Below are 20880 nucleotides of genomic sequence, written 5' to 3'. Positions count from 1 at the left end.
ATATTATGACATATGCCAAAAAGAATAACTCTAGTGGGATACTAGAGGACCTTGCCAAAAAGAGTTTACCACTTTGTAGGCATTTTTCTACGGTGAAAGCCAATGGATGATACATGCCTCAATTAAATAAAATTTAATTACCGTACATTGTCATTTTTGTCTCTTTATAACTTACCTGTCTCCTCATCTATGCTGAAAACTGAGAGGTCCGTTCCATCCTTTATGGAATAACGTATTTCACCGTCCTTTCCTTTGTCTTCATCCTGAGCTGTAATTGTAAGGACCAGTGTCCCAGGTGATGAGTTTTCCAATACTGATCCAGTAAAGACGAAAGTTTTAAATACAGGTGGTTGTAGATTTTCATTTACATCCAGCACCTCCACCTCCACATGACATACAGAAGACTGTGGGAATGGCTGGCCGGCATCTGTAGCTCTGACGGTCAAATTGTAGAAGGCTTTAGTTTCAAAGTCAAGTTCTTTCTCTAACATCAAAGCTCCCGTTAATGTCTCCACTTGAAATATCCCTTGCTCGTTGTTAATAAGGGAGTACGATACATCTCCATTAAGTCCAGAGTCAGAGTCTTGAGCATCCACAAAGTACAAAACAGTTCCTACTGGAATGTCCTCTGCAATTTTCACGTTGGCCGTTACTGGCCGGCAATATGGGGCATTGTCATTGACGTCTTCCAATGTTATAACCACATCGGTGACCGAAAAAAGTTGCCTGTCTTTCTTCGATTGATCTCTGGCCTCTACTTTGAGTCTATATTTTGGTAAGAACTCCCTGTCTAACATGCTCTTAACTTTTATATCCCCTGTGACACTGTCTATGGTAAATTTATCAGTTGGCGTTAGAAGTGAGTACCTTACCTGGCCATTGTCCTCTTTGTCAACATCATCTGCCTTTACTTTAACAACAACACTACCAATCTTAGCATCCTCTCTTATCATTACACAGTATCCCGATAAAGGAAACTTTGGTTCATTATCATTTACATCCAACACGTTAATAGCTAGAATTTTCCAAGAGGATTTTTGAGGTGTCCCAAGGTCATAAGCTGTAATATTAAGAATATATGAACTTGTGGATTCATGGTCCAGCGGTGATGAGACATAAAGATCCCCAGTTTCCATATTGATGTCAAAGCACCCATCATCACTTCCATCAGATACAGCATAGACTAGTTTGCCATTTAAACCAGTATCTAGGTCAAGGGCAGTCAACAAAGCAATGGAGGAACTGACAACCGTATCCTCAGCCACGTCAATAGATACTGGAAAGTTGTCATCAAAATGAGGTGCATGATTGTTTATCAGATGATTGTTAAATGTTGTATCGTCCTCGTAGGCTTGTTTTTCTGTTTGAAAGTTGAAGTAATTTTTCATATTTTCCATGATCTTGCCAGCCACGCCAGTTTCTTCACAATGGACATATTTGGGTGAACCTTCATTTAGTATTGTGATATTGATAAATGTGGACACAGCTTCATTTTCTCCATCACTAGCACTGACAACTAAGGAGAGATGAGGGTCTGATGATGATAGGTCAAACAAGTCACCTCTGATTGTAATTTCTCCAGATATGGGGTCTAATCGAAACTTTTGTAGCTCATTGCCTGATAAAATCTGATATTGTATGGTCTGAAGCTCATCAACATCCACTGCCGAGAGTTCTAACACCTTCTCCCCAACAGACATGTCTCTCGTGATGCTTATGTTACAGTTGACCTTCTCAAAAACTGGGGCATTGTCATTCAGATTGTTCATGGTAACAGAAGCATAAACTTCTGCTTGTCTACGATAAGGTGAACCTAGATCAGATGCCCAGACTTTCAGATTATATATCCTTTTACTTAACTCATAGTCAAGCACCCGACTGTTAGAAATAACTCCTGATATTGGGTCAATTACGAAAGGAAAAGATTTTGGATTAACTAGCTTGTAGTTTATTTTGCCATTGTCCCCCTTGTCGGCATCAGTTGCAGAAACTTTTAAAATTTTTGTTCCAATGGGAGCATTTTCATTGAAATTTCCATCATATTTAGTTTGAGTGAATACAGGGGAGTGATTATTACAGTCTATAAGGTCAACGATAACTGTTGTGGAGACTTGGCCATCAAGTGCCGTAACTTCTAATCTGAACTGGGATTCATCTTTTATATCCATATGTTTACTGGTAAATATCAAACCACTTTTGCTTATAATTCTGAAATTTTCTGTCGAAGTTTTCATATAATATCCACTCGATGGATCTGCTGGGTAAATTTTAACCGTAGCCACATGACTACCAATTGGAGCACATTCATCGATCTGGACTTTATAGACATCCTGTTCAAATCTTGCCATGGCATATCTCCATGGAGGGATATAAATTGTTTTGAGGGAGGAATAAACTGGTGGCTTACTCTTATCTTTGGCTCTAAGACTTAGGTTAAAGCCTTGTGAGTGTTCCAGCCAGTTGATCTGTGCAGTGGAAACCACAGTAAATTCATTTTTCCCCACGTAAGATCTTAAAATTTTGAAATATCCAAAGGAATCTCCATCTACAATCTCAACAGAATCTATACTACACCCTGGATCTACGAAGTCCATGACCACAGTGGCGTAAAGGAGCCTCTCAGATGAGTCAGCCATGGCCGTTGTAACCGATGAGATGAAAGGAGGTTTCCTTAGAGCTGGTTGCACCGATACCTCTAGTGAAGCTATATTCCCAAATCCATTACCCTCTGCAATTTTTTTCATACGGTCAACAGCTAAAATATCCAGCTTGTGATGACTTATTTGAGTTGCATTCAAGTGTCCAATTAGCATGATGATACCGCTTGTTGGATGGACACTGAAGACTGAGGATTTGGTATTGAAGGTATAGTAGAACATAGCATTCTGGCCCAAATCAGCATCTGTAGCACTTATCTTTCCAAGGATAGTTTTAAGAGGAGCGTCTTCATTAACCGTAAATTTGTACAACGTTGTTGAGAAGAGAGGCTTTAGATCATTTATATCTAAAATTTGGATGGTAACTTTAGTCCGGGCTTCATAATTCAAGGATTTCTCAGAGGCATGAATGATGAGCTGATAATTGTCTTTAACTTCCCTATTTAATAGGGCTGTATTGCCACTCCTTATCCTGATGCGTAAAAAGCAGAAATCCCCAACCACCATCTCCTCTGTCTTAAAAAGTCCAGCTGGGTCTTCAGATACAATCCGATACTTTACTGTCCATTGAGGATCCTTCAAGTAAACGCCCATCTTTATATGACTCAAAACATGGGTCTTTGGAGCAGAATTTTCATGGATGCTTGTGTGATACACACTTTGAGTAAAACTCAAAGAAGAATCTTCATTGTTGGGTCTTTGTTCGCTCGATGTGAAATGAAGGAGCAATAACAATACAATAACCAGGGCTTCTCGGGTGGTGGTGGTAAAGCCAACCATTGTGTGACGTCCCCCTAAAAAAGAACAAAAACAGTCTATAAGTCAAATTATAATCTGAATATGTAGCCAAACATCAAACATCATATATAATACTGCATTAATGGAAATAATTGATCTGTTTTTGAAATCCTGTGTTTTTCTGAGAAGGGGATCTGTCTGGGTTGGCAATTAAGACCACTTGTATATAAGTTTTGACTATCATCCTGATGAGTACCTTACCAAATCAACCAAAGGGTAATTGTTGAATGCCTAAATTCAGCCCCCCCAGATGACAGCGCCGTTTCCTCGGTTCAGTCGGAGTCTATTGCATTTCAGAGAGACACCAGCTTCCTGCGCCGCAATAGTTATCAGCTATAGTAACCACTGGCCTATCATAGGCTGGCAGCTGACATTGATGTCATTATCACAGGTATCACATGACGCCACTACACCGGCTAAAAAGTATTGAGAGGGTGCTGCTCGCCACAAGAGTGTGGAAAGGCAAGAAGAATTGTTTATTTTTTGTGTTTAAAAGTGTTCGAGGGCTCAAGGACATTGGCCATTATTATAGGATGGGGCAGGATGGGGGACATTCTAACAGGAAGGGGCCAGGATGGGGACATTAGTACATAAGGGGCAGAGGATGGAAGCCATTATTGCAGAAAGGGGCTCAGGCTGGGGACATTATTACAGAAAGGGGCTCAGAATATGGTTACATAGTTACCTAGGTTGAAGAAAGACCCAGGTCCATCTAGTTCACCCTTCCTCCACTAATTATACATTTGTCATTAAGTCGTTTATAACCGACAATGTTATGTGTACTGAGGAAATCATCCAGCCCTTTTTTAAAAGCTGTTATAGTATCTTCCATTACTACCTCTTGTGGTCGGCATTCCACAGTCTGACTGCTCTAACTGTAAAGAACCCTTTCTTATTTAGCCGTCGGAATTGCTTTTCTTCCACTCACAGTGTATGCCCCCTGGTCCTTAGTATTGTCTTTGGAAGGAATAAGTCATGAGCCAGTCATTTATATTGACCACAAGGATGGGTGACAATATTACAGGATGGGGGGGGGACAAGAATTTAGCATTGGCCCAAATTGGGAGACATTATTTCAGGACGGTAGACATCACTACTGGAAGGGACAAGAATGGGGTATGTTATTAAAGAGGCAAGGATAGGAGACATTTTTTCAGGATGATGGACATTACTACCGAAAGGGTCAAGGATAGGGTATGTTATTAAAGAGGCCAGGATAGGAGACATTATTTCAGGATGGTGGACAATACTACCGGAAGGGTCAAGAATGGGGCATGTTATTAAATAGGCCAAGATATTAGATATTATTACAGGATGAGAACAATTATTACAGGATGGAAGACATTACTACAGGAGCTGATTGATCTGACCAACATGCTGGTTGGAGCCCCTGTCCAAATTTTTCACAGGGGGCCTATGGCACTCTACTCATGCCACTGCCTAAAATGATTGTATGCCCGTGGATTTTGCATATTTTCAGCTATTCATATTTCTATGTTGCATTATAACCTAGAATGCTCATGTCATACACAAAAAAATATCAAATTTACAGGATAAATATCCAGGAAGTGCTCAATTATTGAAAACTTTTAAAGCCAAAACCTAAAAATCTGGAAAAATAAGAAACAACGAGAAGTCTCGCGTACTGAAAACCTGTTTGACGTTTTCATTATCGAGAACTCAGCCAAGAAACGCCCTAATTGTTGTTTTTCTTCTAAAATCTGAATAAAAGAATATTTAAGAAACCTGTTTTCCTTAGGGTCCGGCTTCTAGATGCTTCAAACTGTAATTTTGGGACATAGTAAGACATATTAAAAGAAAAATTGGGGCAAAAATTAGAGATGGCTGAATCGATTCACAAGAGCCAGTCCAAGGGCCAGGTCAGAAATCTGTGGTCACCAGATGGGAAACATATGAACTGTCTTTTTTTTTTAATTTATTAAGAGGTATAATATTTTATGGTACTTTACAAACATTTTGTGACATCAAGTGCACTTTACAAAGTACGAAAAGCCTGAATAGTTAAACAATATGTGTATAGGCAGCAAACAGCGGATGTATGCTTTCATCTACTTCATGTGACTAAAACGCATCAAAGCAAAAAATATGACTTCCCCTTCTTAAACAAACATCCAGCTATTTGCCTTTCCCTCTCCTGCCTATAAGACACCTGTGTATCAGAATATTCTTTTCAGCAGATACTGTGTTGGCACATACTACATAAAACGAGGCTTGGAAATAAGGAAAATTGTGCTTCATAAGTTTATAAAGGACCTTTCACATACTCCCAAAAAAAATTGAGTTAGTAACCTTGTAAAAATTCCTGATTTCCCCTGATTATGCCATCATTTTTTGTTTTGGGATGCGTCACTTCATTGTTGAGATATTCACATTTGTTGCTTTAAGAGCACAGTATGTGAAATTTCTGCTTCACAATCCAACTGGGTGTTTCTTCAGAGTTTTCTCTGGGGGCGTTTGCTTTCAGCCCTGCTACGCAGATGCTGCCAATCACAGTTCATCAGCTGATATGGAAGTTGAGCTGTGATTGGTGAGAAGGCTGAAAGTGCACGCCCCCAGAGAAGACTCTGAAGGAACACCCAGTTGGATTGTGAAGCAGAGATTTCACATACTGTTCTCTTAAAGCAAAAAATGTGAATATCTTAACAATGGAGTGACACAAAGCAAAACGGATAACAGTGGCAGAATCAGGGGGGCTCAGGGATTTCGAAGTATTTAACTCACTCAATTTTTTTAACAAGTGACAGGTCTTCTTTACTGTCTAAGGCTATGTGCGCATGTGTGCGCTCTGCACCGCACCTAAAAGGTGCGCTTCAGAGCGCAGCTGAAAAGCTCCGTTCTGAAGCGCATGGTGCCGGCAGAGAACGTGCGCTCTGCATGCAGCTCCTGCCATAGACAGAGCAGGGGCTGCCGGCAAAGCGCACGGAAGAAGTGACATGTCATTTCTTAGAACGCGCGCTTCGGGCAGCAGCCGAAGCGCTGCGCTCTAAGACGCCATGTGCGCACGGCCCCTGCACAATCTCCATAGATTATGCTGGGGACGCAGGACGCATGCAGTTACGCTGCGCTACAAAGCGCAGCATAACTGCATGTAATTACGCAATGTGCACACATAGCCTAAGGCCTCTTTCACACGTCCTTGTCTCCGGTACGTGTTTGGGCCGTTTCCTCACGTATTGGAGACACGGGCACACGTAGACCCATTAAAATCAATGGGTTTGCGCTCACGTGCGTGTTCTGCCATGGACCGTGTGTACGTGTGGAGCATACATGTGTCCGTGTGCTCCACACGTCAACATGTTCGTTTTTCTCCGGCATCACGGGTGTCACACGGAACGCAAACGGACCACATGGAGGTGTTCCGTGTGACACGCGCCGGAGAAAACACACGTATCTTAGAAAATAATAAAAAAACTTTACTCCCCTTCTCCAGCCCTGGTGTCTCTGCCGCTGCTGTCACTTGCTTCCGACCGCCGCTCATTATGCTCATTGCATATTCACTTCACTGTGGCCGGAAGCAGCAGCAGCGGGGAATCGGCAGGACCAGAGACCAAAGATCAGAACCACGGACAGCGAAGCCAGGGACAGGTGAGTAGAAAGTTCCCGTTCTCCGTGTGTTGTCACGGATAACACACGGAGAACACACGTGTGCCATGAACACGGCTCACGGAGGGCAAAACGCACCTTTGACACGTCCGTGAAAAACGTGCGTGGTTTTTGACGGACGTGTGATAGAGGCCTAAAGCAGTGTTCACCAACTCCAATCCTCAAAGGCCACCAAAAGTGTATGTTTTCAGATCTCCTTAGCATTGCACAGGTGTTGGAATCATTACCTATGCAGGTGATTAAATTATCAATTGTGCAATACTAAGGAAATCCTGAAAAAATGTTGTAGGGTACAAACAGTTAACAAAAATGTCCCCAATCCCCATCTAAATGCAATCTAAAAGAAAAACCTTGAAAGAGTCATAATTATTACTGAAGACCAGGATGCAGGAAACCACTATTGGAGACCAAGTATGAAAGTACCAGGACACTTGTAACCTGGTTTGAGAACCACAGGTGCATCCAAAATAGTTGGATATAAACAAGTCCTTTTTATTAAGATATCTTAAAATGCAACGCGTTTCGGGGCTATATCACCCTGTCCTCAAATAACAAGGGTGCAAGCAGAATTTGATTATATCTGCTTTTTAAGAATACAGTGCCCTGAAATGCGTTGTGTTTTAGGAAATTTTAATGGGATTTGTTTATACTCAGCGCTTTTGGGTCCACCTGAGGGTTACAAATCTTCTGTCATTTTTTTTCCGGTTCCGAATTCTAGCATCTTTCACTTTTCATGTCCATTTCATTTTTTATTTTCATGGAAAGGTTCTCCACAGACTTGGGTTGCAGAACCCATAATTGGTGGCCATGCCATGTGTAGATATATGCCTATCTACAGAAAAACTGTCAAAGATGAGCCGCCCTGAGGCATATATCTTTTTATCATAAAGACTGGGGAAAAGTGAGCGCAAATAGAGTCTTACCAGATATTAAAAGAGCAGAGTGTAATAATGTACACTCACCTTATGGGGTTGTGAGGGTCACAACCACCAGAGATAGCATACAGATAATGGCGGCTGCTGCAGCCCCACGTGGATGAATCTTCAATGCTGGACAGGAGAAAGGGTTAATGCTGCGCTGTCGCCAAAAAGGATGAAAAAAATGTTGATTTATTAATAAGTATATTATTCCATAGGTCTACGCATTTCAAAGTTCAAGACCTCTTCTTCAGAACCAAAATAAAAGGAGAAAAATCAACAATACATCATATTGTATTGTTGATTTTTCTCCATTTTTTTGGTCCTGAAGAAGAGATCTTGAACCTTGAAACGTGTAGACATATGGAATAAAATATTTATTAATAAATCAACTATTTTTTCATCCTTTTTGGTGACAGCGTGGCATTAACCCCTTCTCCTCTCCAGCATTGAACCTTTTTATCATGACATATTAACCCATTGTAGTTCCCTTTCTGAGTTCTGCTTTCATACCGATGCTAGGTCTAACCAAAAACCTTGAATTTCTTCTTCAAGCCACTTCATTATGGAATATATTAGTAATAAATGATTGTAAAATTGGGATTTGGTTGATAATAATTCTCATGGCTTTGAATGTCACTCAAGGAAGTCAGAATCCCCAAAGCGGTCATGAAATTAATTGACTTGTTAAGTCTGTCACTGCCCATCATTTACGTTGACACATGTCAGCTCTGTGCTCACTGGAGTGTGATGCGTGTTTGTCTTTCACACTGCCCACAACATCGACTTCACATGTCTGATCATTATGTGACTGCTACCAGCAGCCGGCGGAGTGAAGTTTCCCCAAAACATCCTGTTTGCCATTGAGCGAAGAGTCTGGCCGTGGGTGGCTTCTGCACACAAGTGGTGGGAAAGAGATAAAGAGCCGGGAAAATGAACAAGACGTTAACTGTGTGCACTGGATTATTAATAGAAACCTAATATTTGGTGTCTGTGGCGAACCAGTGATAGAGTATCTTTGTCATACGTTTCTTCAATTTAGCAACCTTTGATACAAAACATACACGACAGCCACACCAAGAACAACTAGAAATATGTGTTTGATATAGGTTTTTATGAATGATGATTAGGGTGCTACTACTGCAACCTTAAAAATCAGTAGAATGGGTGTCCTGAATACCTATTCGATCATCAGTACTGTAGACCTTGGATGGATCATGCATGTTGGACTCTAACTCTTTCTCACTGTGGTCTTGTCCTGAATACCTAATCCCTCATCAGTACTGAAGACCTTTCATGGAGCGTGCATGTTGGACTCAAGTGGTCTTGTTCAAATACTTAATCCCTCATCAGTACTGAAGACCTTTCATGGAGCATGCATGTTGGACTCAAGTGGTCTTGTCCCAAATACCTAATCCCTCATCAGTACTGTAGATCTTGCATGAAGCGTGCATGTTGGACTCAAACTCTTTCTTACTGTTGTCTTGTCCCAAATACCTAATCCCTCATGGGTACTGAAGACCTTTCATGGAGCGTGCATGTTGGATTCAAGTGGTCTTGTCCCAAATACCTAATCCCTCATCAGTACTGAAGACCTTTCATGGAGCGTGCATGTTGGACTCAAGTGGTCTTGTCCCAAATACCTAATCAGTACCGAAGACCTTTCATGGAATGTGCATGTTGTACTCAAGTGGTCTTGTTGCAAAAACCTAATCCCTCATCAGTACTGAAGACCATTCATGAAGCGTGCATATTGGACTCAAATGGTCTTGTCCCTAATACCTAATCCCTCATCAGTACTGTAGAACTTGGATGAAGCGTGCATGTTGGACTCAAACTCTTTCTCACTGTTGTCTTGTCCCGAATACCTAATCCCTCATGAGTACTGAAGACCTTTCATGGAGCGTGCATGTTGGACTTAAGTGGTGTTGTCCCAAATACCTAATCAGTACTGAAGACCTTTCATGGAATGTGCATGTTGTACTCAAGAGGTCTTGTCGCAAATACCTAATCCCTCATCTGTACTGAAGACCTTTCATGGAGCGTGCATGTTGGACTCAAGTGGTCTTGTCCCAAATACCTAATCCCTCATCAGTACTGAAGACCTTTCATGGAGTGTGCATGTTGGACTCAAGTGGTCTTGTTCCAAACACCTAATCCCTCATCAGTACTGTAGATCTTGGATGAAGCGTGCATGTTGGACTCAAACTCTTTCTCACTGTTGTCTTGTCCCGAATACCTAATCCCTCATGAGTACTGTAGACCTTGGATGGTGCGTGCATATTAGACTCAAATTCCTTCTCACTATGGTCTTGTCCCAAATACCTAATCCCTCATTAGTACTGTAGACCCTGGATGGAGTGTGCATGTTGGACTCAAACTCTTTCTCACTGTGGTCTTGTCCCGAATACCTAATCCCTCATCAGTACTGAAGATCTTTAATGGAGCGTGCATGTTGGACTCAAGTGGTCTTACCACAAATACCTAATCCTTCAAAAGTACTGTAGACCTTGGATGGAGTGTGCATGTTGAAAGCAAACTGTTTCTCACTGTGACCTTCTGGTGAAGCGAAATGTGAACTTCAGAGCCCTGAATTTGGGTGAAGGTCCCAGAAATGGGACCCCCCAAAATCATACATTTTTGGTGGGACTGACTGAACATACATGAGCATTAGGATGTCCAGAATTTCTTCCAATTACAGATGTTGTGGGTGTAAGGATCACACAGGCAAAGGTGTTCTGCTGAGAACACCAGACATCAGTGAAACAGGTTCCTCAGGGGTGTGTTACGTTAACTGCTGCAGAGGTTTCCCTCTATGACAACATACTTTAAGAGAACATAGTAGCCCTAGATATAATGTATAGACAAGGAAGGATTTAGTCCATGCTCTAAAAATAACTGGATTTTACTGATGAACTGGATGGAACGTATATACTATTGTTAGTAGGTATATAACTTGATAATCAGGTCTTCTGTTTTCATGTTACAGGTGTAACTGTTACATGCACCAACACATATCTTGTAAGAAAAATTTCATTTATACATAGATGACTTGGACCTTCAATTTATGCTATCTATCGACATTTTCCATCCCACGTCTACTCAGGACCCATGCTTTGGCAAGTCCAATGTTTCCATTTCCAGGTCCGGCCTACTTGTTGCCTCAGACCCAAACTTTGCCTTTGCTGTCTCAAGTTGCCCACAAACTCACAGCTTCCCTTCTTGGTTTCCCAGCTTTACCCACTGCAGCTCCTCTCCTTTCTCTATGCGCCACTTCTTATGGCATCAAGGATCCAAAACTGCGACTCCTTTAATCCAGTTACAAGCTTGGTACTAAAAGTCTCCTTCCTTTCACACGCACTCAATATGAGGCCTTTGCTTCTATTTCTCAGTCTCGTTGCAACAAAAATGAACTGCTACCAATACTTCTCCCACTTTAGAATTGGCTACCCTTTCCCGAGGTGACTTGCTACAACATATTTCCTACTACAAAAAAGCGTCACAGCCTGTGGTGCATGCCACATTAGACACAACTTTAGATCATTCAATTTAACATGTCTGGCAATAACAGATATTCAGGGGAATGTCAGCCATTTTCCACACTTTTTCGGGGGAAAGCAGAATCAGGCTGTTGGATTTCAAGATGCCCAATCCTTTTTTTCTTTTGATTAGTCTCTGGCAGTGGCTTACTCCCATCTTCTGATGTGGGACACAAACATACGGCTTAGCTAAGTATGTATAAGAGAAGGGATAGATAATTCATGATATGGATAGAGTAAAACCAGTTAAAATACCCAAAAATGTAATGCTTTATGGGATTCTTTCCAAAGTTTTAACATTTAGATAGCAGCTTATTCTCCCCTAAGATTAGACTTTCATAGTATTTAAGGTTGAAGGTAGACATATGTCCATTGAGTTCAACCCATGACCTAACCTAACATGTTGATCCAGAGAAAGGCAAAAAACCCCATGGGGCAGACAGTAAGAGCCACAAGAGGGGAAAAAATTCCTTCCCGACTTCACATATGGCAATCAAATCAGGCATTGAGGTCTTTTTCTCTTTACTCCTGACATCAAATGTCAAGAGAGAATATAGAGTCCCCACACACACATTCAAATCAGGGTTTTTTCCAACTTTATCCAAATGTTTTGAGCACCTTATCCCATGGTTTCATTAATATTAGTCACCCTTTTCTAAGCCACCATGTGATCTGAAGGCCCTCATACACATTGGATGAAAATCCGCCAATTTTGGTAGGATCAGCCTACCAGCTAATGTGTATGGGGACCTCCAAACTCCACCATACACAACTACCCCAGATCCTTATCTCCCCCAACATCACCTGGCAGATATGACCGTTTTAATGTAACCACTTGATCCTCTAAGACACTGGCAGATGCCAAGTGTTCATCTGTACAAGGAAAGTGGGAAAAGATAGCTGTCAACAGAACTAATCATTGGCCAAAAGTATACTGTATGAGTTCGTATATTCAGGTGCAGCTAAGTAAGCATGGTTCTTGAGACATAGCTAGGCTGGGCACCATGAAAGGAAGATGGGTACCAACAAGTTACTATGCCATTGCCAAAATAATTAGATATATATCAACAACCTGAATTGTTCCCTTAGGGGAAAATCTACCTGTGATTTTTATGTTTATTATATTTCGCTGAAAGATGAAGTGAAAGTAGAAGATAGAGCCATATTCTAAGAGTGCAGCTCATTTAGAATTCATCATATAAGTTAAGTTGGCCATACAGGTTGGATTGATGTTGGCCCAACTTACTGATTTTGGCTGAACTGGCCAACCATCTAATCTGTATTCAGGCAGCCTGACTTTTTATCTTTAGCAGATGTCAGGGGAGAGATGGATCTAACTTTTAAGTTTCAATGGGCCTTGTCCCATAGATTCTACATTTATATGGGGAAGTCAAGAGGATTTCCAGTTGACCATATGAGTATTAGGCGGGCTTTACACGTTGCGACATCGCTACCGATATATCGTCGGGGTTATGTCATTAGTGACGCACATCCGGCACGAGTAGCAACATCGCAACGTGTAAATCCTAGGTGCGACGATGAATGAGCGCAAAAGCGGAAAAAATCGCTGATCTGTGTCACGTCGTTCATTTCCATAATGTCTTTACTGCTGCAGATACGATGTTGTTTGTCATTCCTGCAGCACCACACATCGCTGTGTGTGAAACCGCAGGAATGACAAACATCTCCTTACCTGCATCCTGCCGGCAATGCGGAAAGAAGGAGGTGGGATGTTATGTCCCGCTCATCTCCGCCCCTCCGCTTCTATTGGCCGGCCGCTTAGTGACGTCGCGGTGACGCCGAACGCACCTCCCCCTTGAAGGAGGGATTGTTCGGCGGTCACAGCGACGTCGCCAACCAGGTATGTGTGTGACGCTGCCGTAGCGATAATGTTCGCTACGGCAGCAAGCACCAAATATCGCATGTACGACGGGGGCGGGTACTATTGCGCTCAACATCGCTAGCAATTGCTAGCGATGTCGCAGCGTGTAAAGCCCGCCTAAAGGTCCAGTCACACTAAGCAACTTACCAGCGATCCCAACAATGATAGGGATCGCTGGTAAGTTGCTAGGAGGTTGCTGGTGAGATGTCACACTGCGACGCTCCAGCGACCTGACCTGGCAGGGATCGCTGGAGCGTCGCTACACGAGTTGCTGGTGAGCTCACCAGCAACCAGTGACAAGCCCCCAGCGCCGCGTGGAAGATGCTGCGCTTGGTAACTAAGGTAAATATTGGGTAACCAACCCGATATTTACCTTGGTTACCAGCGCACGCAGCTACACGTGCAGAGAGCAGTGAGCAGCGCACACTGAGCGCTGGCTCCCTGCTCTCCTAGTTACAGCACACATCGGGTTAATTATCCGATGTGTGCTGCAGCTTCACGTGCACAGAGCAGGGAGCAGCGCACACCGCTTAGCGCTGGCTCCTTGCTCTCCTAGCTACAGCACACATCGGGTTAATTAACCCGATGTGTCCTGCAGCTACATGTGCACAGAGCAGCGCACAATGCTTAGCGCTGGCTCCCTGCTCTCCTAGCTACAGCACACATCGGGTTAATTAACCCGATGTGTCCTGCAGCTACATGTGCACAGAGCAGGAGCCGGCACTGACAGTGAGAGCGGCGGAGACTGGTAACAAAGGTAAATATCGGGTAACCAAGGACAGGGCTTCTTGGTTACCCGATGTTTACATTGGTTACCAGCCTCCGCAGAAGCCGGCTCCTGCTGCCTGCACATTTAGTTGTTGCTGTCTCGCTGTCACACACAGCGATCTGTGCTTCACAGCGGGACAGCAACAACTAAAAAATGGCCCAGGACATTCAGCAACAACCAACGACCTCACAGCAGGGGCCAGGTTGTTGCTGGATGTCACACACAGCGACATCGCTAGCAACGTCACAAAAGTTGTTCGTTAGCAGCGATGTTGCTAGTGATGTTGCTAGCGATGTTGCTTAGTGTGATGGGGCCTTAAGTCTAAAGCTGGGTTTACACACTGCAACATCGCAAAGGACATCGCTGTAACGTCACCGGTTTGGTGACGCAATAGCGACCTCCCTAAGTCTCTGCTAAGTCTCTGGTGAGCGTTCAAACAGGCAAACCTGGCCAACAACTCAACAGCGATCCGGACCTGCAGAGCGACCTAGCTGGTTGTTGGGGACGTTGATAAGCAGCCTTTTGAAAGGGAAGTTGCTAACAAAGTCGCTGCAAAGTCTTCACACACTGAAACTTCATGCTGCACAGCGGGAAACAAAGGACCTAGGAATGGTCCTGAACGATTTGTAACGATTACAACTTCACAGCAGGGGCCAGGTCGCTGATAGGTTTCACACACTGCAACATCGCAAACAACATCGCTATTGCGTCACAAAACCGGTGACGTTACAGCGATGTCGTTTGAGATGTTGCAGTGTGTAAACCCAGCTTAACAGCTATCTAAAGGCCCCCATACACTGTGGATAGATGTTGACCAAGTGATGGTTTAACCAATTGTTCAGCCAGCAGCTACATTGCCCATCTCTCCCATACACAGGATCACTCATTCGGCCAGTGGCATATCTCTTAGAGAACAAAAGGATGGACAGTCTGATATCAGACATGCTGGATCCTTATCTCAAGTGATTATCTGTGAGCCCCACAGACATTAACTTGATAATGGAGGGTTTGGCCAAATTTTGTCTACTGTGAATGGGATCCTTAAAGCTTATGATAATCTAAGGCTATGTGCGCACGTTGCGTACTAGCCCTGCAGAAATTTCTGCAGCGATCTGAAGAGCACACGTGCGCTTCAAATCGCTGCAGAAAATGTCCGTAAAGAAAAAAAAAAAAAGCCGATTCCATGCGCTCTGCCTGCAGCTCCTGCCATAGACAGAGCAAGGGCTGCCGGCAAAGCACATGGAAGAAGTGACATGTCACTTCTTAGAACGCAGCGCTTCGGGCAGCAGCCGAAGCGCTGCGCTCTAAGACGCCACTTGCGCACGGCCCCTGCACAATCTCCATAGACTGTGCAGGGGACGCAGGACACATGCAGTTACGCTGCGCTACAAAGCGCAGCATAACTGCATGTATTTACGCAACGTGCGCACATAGCCTTACTGTGATCACTGATATGACCAGCAACCTGAGTACAATCTGTGCATCTATGGTTTCCAGTTAAATTTTTGGTACCTACCTAAAACAATGTTTTGTTTACTGTCTCCTTTTGTTAAAATGGTATCTTTCTGTCACAAGTAGCTTTTTGCAAGCATCGCCGACTATGGTGTTGACATCTGGATTTGTAGAAACTACAGCTTCTTGCACTCTGCCTGCTAACTTCTCTGACATCTGATCAGCACAGGGTCACTCGCACATCGACCCACAGACTTGTAGTTCATAGGCAGGATAGCAAGAGTTAATCTCTGATGGGCTGCTTGTTAATCTCCTTTGGTCACATGATGTGAGAGAGCCAGCCACATTCTCTTCCCTCCTATTTCCCCTAGCTGGACACTTCTATAAGTGCCAGCTATAGATCATCTATTCTGGTCTGGAGAGGTGGTTTGATCCAGACTTACATTTGGTTGTTGTGCATTGTTGCTGTGAGCAGTTATGGTGTTAACCCTTGTTGTCCTTTTGCTGCTGCCTTACTTCTCTTGCTTTTCTCCTTACAGTTTTTTTCCTGTGAGTTTGCAGTGTGTCTGAGTTTTGGTTCTCCCCTCTCTGTCTATCTGTGTTGCCATCATACTCCTGCCCTTTCCTTACCTGGGGGGGGATCAAAGATTAGCTCTGGTCAGGAGAATAGCCAGGGATGGGACCCAGGTATCTCCACCAATAGGGGTAACTAAGAGGTTAGGGATAGCCTAGGGTTTCCTAGCGTAAGGAACAGTACAGGAGTCCCCTGTCCCTCACTATCTTAAAGTCATATTGTGATATTTTCTTTAAAATCTTCTCCAATATTCTTGTGTCTGGCTAAGAAGAATAGAACATGTTCTAGAGAAGTGTATGAAGAATAAGGGTACCATTATTTTATCAAATCTCAGCCATCTATGTATGTTCTAGGCATAAATCTCTTGAAATCTGATAAGATATGGTTGACCCTCTCTAAAGGGTGCTTTACACGCTACGACATTGCTAACGATATATCGTCGGGGTCACGTCGTTAGTGACGCACATCCGACGCCGTTTGCGTCATCGCAGTGTGTGAGACCTAGGAGCGACAATCAACGATCGCAAAAACGTCAAAAATCGTTGATCGTTGACATGTCGCTCCTCTTCATAATATCGTTGGTGGTGCATGCCGCTGGTTGTTCATCATTCCTGCGGCACCACACATCGCTATGTGTGACACTGCAGGAATGACGAACATCTCCTTACCTGCGTCCACCGGCAATGCGGAAGGAAGGAGGTGGGCGGGATATTCCGCCCGCTCATCTCCGCCCCTCCGCTTCTATTGGACGGCTGCCGTGTGACGTCGCTGTGACACCGCACAAATCGCCCCCTTAGAAAGGAGGTGGTTCCCCGGCCACAGCGACGTCGCAGGGAAGGTAAGTCCGTGTGAGGGGTGTAAGCGATATTGTGCGCCACGGGCAGCAATTTGCCCGTGACGCATAACCGACGAGGGCGGGTACGCTCGCTAGCGATATCGATACTGATATCGCAGCGTGTAAAGTGCCCTTAAGAATAATAATTTATGTTGATTGTGCTGAGAACCGATTGCGATTCAGAGCATGCACAAAGCAGGTTGTTTTCGGCTTTTCATTATAAGTAGGCCTTGGCAGTCAGCATTGTATAATACTAGTTCTGTGCAGATTTCACAGGTTTCTGAATAGCTTGTATGCCCGTGCTCTGTCACTTGCAGCAAATGTATGTTTTACGTGTCCAGTATGTGTTGGAAACGAGGTTCTTCTAAGGTCTCTGCTCTACTGTCATCCAATTCCATAACATAAAGGTTCTCCATATCTATGAAACCTCTAGAATTCTTGAAATGTCTTTAGGCACCACTCCACATAACACAATTACGTTCCGTTGCGTTATATTGAATGACACAAAGTGGAGTTTTTAATTGACCCAGGTTAAAATTGCATATGTTTTCACAAAAAATGTGTTATCACTTTCCATTTTGCAGATAAGCCCCTTTCGTTAAGATGCCCGTAGGCCATTGCCAAATTTTGCCGGGAGGAAATAAGCAATTTAACAAAATATTTTAATGTCTGTACGATACAGATTGACATGTTTCAGAGTCTGTATTGAAGCAGCCATGTCATACTAAAGTGCCCTGTTCTGTTTTGTGAAATGACTGGTGTGATTAGGCGTTCTACAGGCTAGGACATGTAGCCGCCATTCACCGTCTTGCTTCATCTTTGACTCTGTGACCTCTGCAGAGAAGACTGATGCATAGCACGTACGACTGGAAAACAAGAATGCCAAGACCACTTGAGTCCACAAACTATTCATCGCAAACAAAAAGCTCGATGATAGAGACCTGCTATGCTAGTAATGGTGGTTGACCACTGGACCCCCATAAGGTTTAAATATGAGGGTAGACATTAAGTAGCAGCACAGGTTTTTATATCTCTCCTGTTACAATATCTCCAAACACTTCCTTATATCCTAAGAATACTGGTGCGAATATTGTCTTATTAGCACAACCTTGGTCAATATATTTTATAAGTTATGGGTGTCCTCGAAGGGTCCTGTGCTTAGAACCCTCTTTTCTGTGCTATACGTACAACCTCTGCAAAAAATAACTAATCATGCAGCCATTAATGTCTAAACCGCTGGTAGCAAAAGTGAGTATAACCCTAAGTAAAAATGGCCAAATTGTGCCCAAATTGTCAATATTTCATATGCCCACCATTATTTACAAGCACTGTCTTATCTCTCTTGGGCATGGAGGTCACTAGAGCTTCACAGGAGCCAGTAGATCCTCTTCGATCCTCCAGAACCACATCATGGAGCTGGTGGATGTTGGAGACCTGGCGCTCGTCCACCTTCCGTTTGAGGAGGCCCCATAGATGCTCAATAGGGTATAGGTCTGGAGACATGCTTGGCCAGTCCAGCACCTGTACCCACAGTTTCTGTGCACATAGACTATCATTATTCTCGATAGCACACGTCCTGTTTACATTGAACGGTGTGCTGCGTAGCGAGATTGAATGAGCGCTTTGCTCATTAGTCAAGTGATTGGAATTCTGGTTTCCGATAATTGGCAAATGCAAATGTATCCTAAGTTACAGTGAACCCAAATAACATGGACACTGACTTTCCCTTTGATAACTTTGGTGATGAAGAACTCTCTAACATCAGCTTTAGTTCGGTGGTCTCTGCTGGACGACTAAAGGCAGCTTTACACGCTACGATTTATCTGACGATCTCTTAAACGATGTGACACGCCCAGATCGTTGTTATGATTTGCCGAGATTGCACATAGGTCGTTTATTAGCGGTCACATGTAACGATCTCACAAACGACGCAACAGCGATCAGCGATATATTGTTTGACCAAGGCGGTCGTTTGGATGTTGTTCGTCGTTGGCAGGGTGTCAAACGTACCAATATGTCTGCTGCGATCAAAATGACGAACAATATTTTAAAACTGAACGACAATCAACAAGTGTCAACAATCAACGATTTTCAACCTATTTGCGATCGTTCGGAGTCGCACGTAGGTGTCACACGCAATGACGTCGCTAACGATGCCGGATGGGCATCACGAAAATCGTGACCCCGACGACATATCGTCAGATTAATCGTAGCGTGTAATGCCGCCTTTAGTCCATGTCGTTGATGGGTCTGAATTTCAGGTCAGAACATCTCCCAACACCCACATTCACGTGAGCTCTAGGCCGACAAAAATATTAACTCTACTCCCTCAGTAGTAGGTGATCCTCTTTATTTTTTGTGATTGGATAGGTTTGACTGGACCATTACGGATCATTTATTGACCTTATTAAATGATCTGAACTTGGACCACCAGATATTATACTGATGGGTCAGCCCAATCCTAATGAGATTATTAATATAGATGATGAATTCCCCATCCAAATTTTCTGATTATCACTCTCAATTTTTTTTTGTACAAATGAATATCACAAAATCACAGTACTATGGATATACTAAAGCGACAGTAAGTGCTGGTAAATGTATCTTCTTAAGTGATATAAGCTATAAAATATCATCTCCTGGATAGATAAAGTATTGAGAAAAGCAATTGTTCTAGTTTTCATAATTAGATTCACAATGGTTTATAAGAGAATGAGATAAAGATGTGACTCCTGTCGCTGTTACAGAATGCAGTAGAAAATTCTCTAGACAGTTGATTGAGGACGAAGAAGTCATTTAATCTACTTATCACTTTATTAAGTGGACCCCTTTCTAATAAATTAGACACCACGCCTCCTTTCCTAAAAAGCCACACCTAATAGATGGTGGGAGGAATGCATATGGACACAGTAAGGGGAGTAAATAGGGGAGTGTATGTAGACACAGTATGGGGAGCGAGGGGGAAGTGTGTATGTGGACACAGTATGGGGAGCAACTAGGTGCAAGAAATTTGAGGACACAGTAGTTGCAGCGAGTGGGGGAATTTTGAGGACACAGTATGGGGAGCGAAGGGGAGGGATGGGTGCGGACACAGTATGGTGAGTGAGGTAGGGAATGTATTCAGACACAATATGAGTGAGAGGGAGTGAGTGCAAAGGTAGTATGGAACGAGAAAAATGTGAGGGGGCAACAAGGAATATTCTCAGTGTGTCCACCTGTGTGACCACAAGTCTGATTTCATATATTCCATAAGAAGGTCAGGATAGAACAAGTGATTCACGTATTTCATACACATATCTTATACAGTAATTATACAGTTTCCTGTAAAACCATTTAAAGAAAATGGTGGAAATGTTGAGTGATTAGTCACTGGTTATATATTAATGTGTGGAGTCACATAGAGGATTAGGTCTATAAAAGTATTATGCTTCATATTATTAAGCAAACAGTACAGACTAAATTGGACATGTACTTCTCCTCATGATTGCCAGGTGTGTTCCTGCAGTGACGCCCTCTCCAAAGTCATCTGACCACGAACTGCTGACAAATTATCGGGCTGACAATCTCCACAGGTAGTAATTCACACAGAGCATTTATCTTCACCAGCTTTATGATGGTTTATAAAGCCAGAAAAACGATTCATATCTATCTTTTTACCTTTCAACTATGTAATTTATGTATTTATCTGTTCTATCTATTCCTCTATCTATCTATCTATCTATCTATCTATCTATCTATATATGATTTTGAATGAATCTGTGTGATTGTCTCATTGAAGTGATCTTTTCAAAAAGTTTCGCTCTCTTATAGATTTATTGTTTTAAAATACCCCC

At 43.0% G+C, this 20880-nt stretch overlaps 1 protein-coding gene across 1 annotated transcript in view; it reads right to left on the bottom strand.

Moving 5' to 3' along the window:
- FAT2 (FAT atypical cadherin 2) overlaps positions 1 to 20880 on the bottom strand; it is a 134041-nt gene that overhangs the window by 75726 nt on the left and 37435 nt on the right. Inside the window, exon 2 of the mRNA XM_075344334.1 lies at positions 176 to 3451. Coding sequence (XP_075200449.1) covers positions 176 to 3437 — 3262 coding nt within the window. The 5' untranslated portion in view covers positions 3438 to 3451. The remainder of the gene's footprint in view (positions 1 to 175; positions 3452 to 20880) is intronic.

Source organism: Anomaloglossus baeobatrachus, chromosome 4 (assembly GCF_048569485.1).
Source record: "Anomaloglossus baeobatrachus isolate aAnoBae1 chromosome 4, aAnoBae1.hap1, whole genome shotgun sequence".
In the NCBI taxonomy this organism is placed as follows: domain Eukaryota; kingdom Metazoa; phylum Chordata; class Amphibia; order Anura; family Aromobatidae; genus Anomaloglossus; species Anomaloglossus baeobatrachus.
This window is presented reverse-complemented; position numbering and strand designations above follow the sequence as displayed.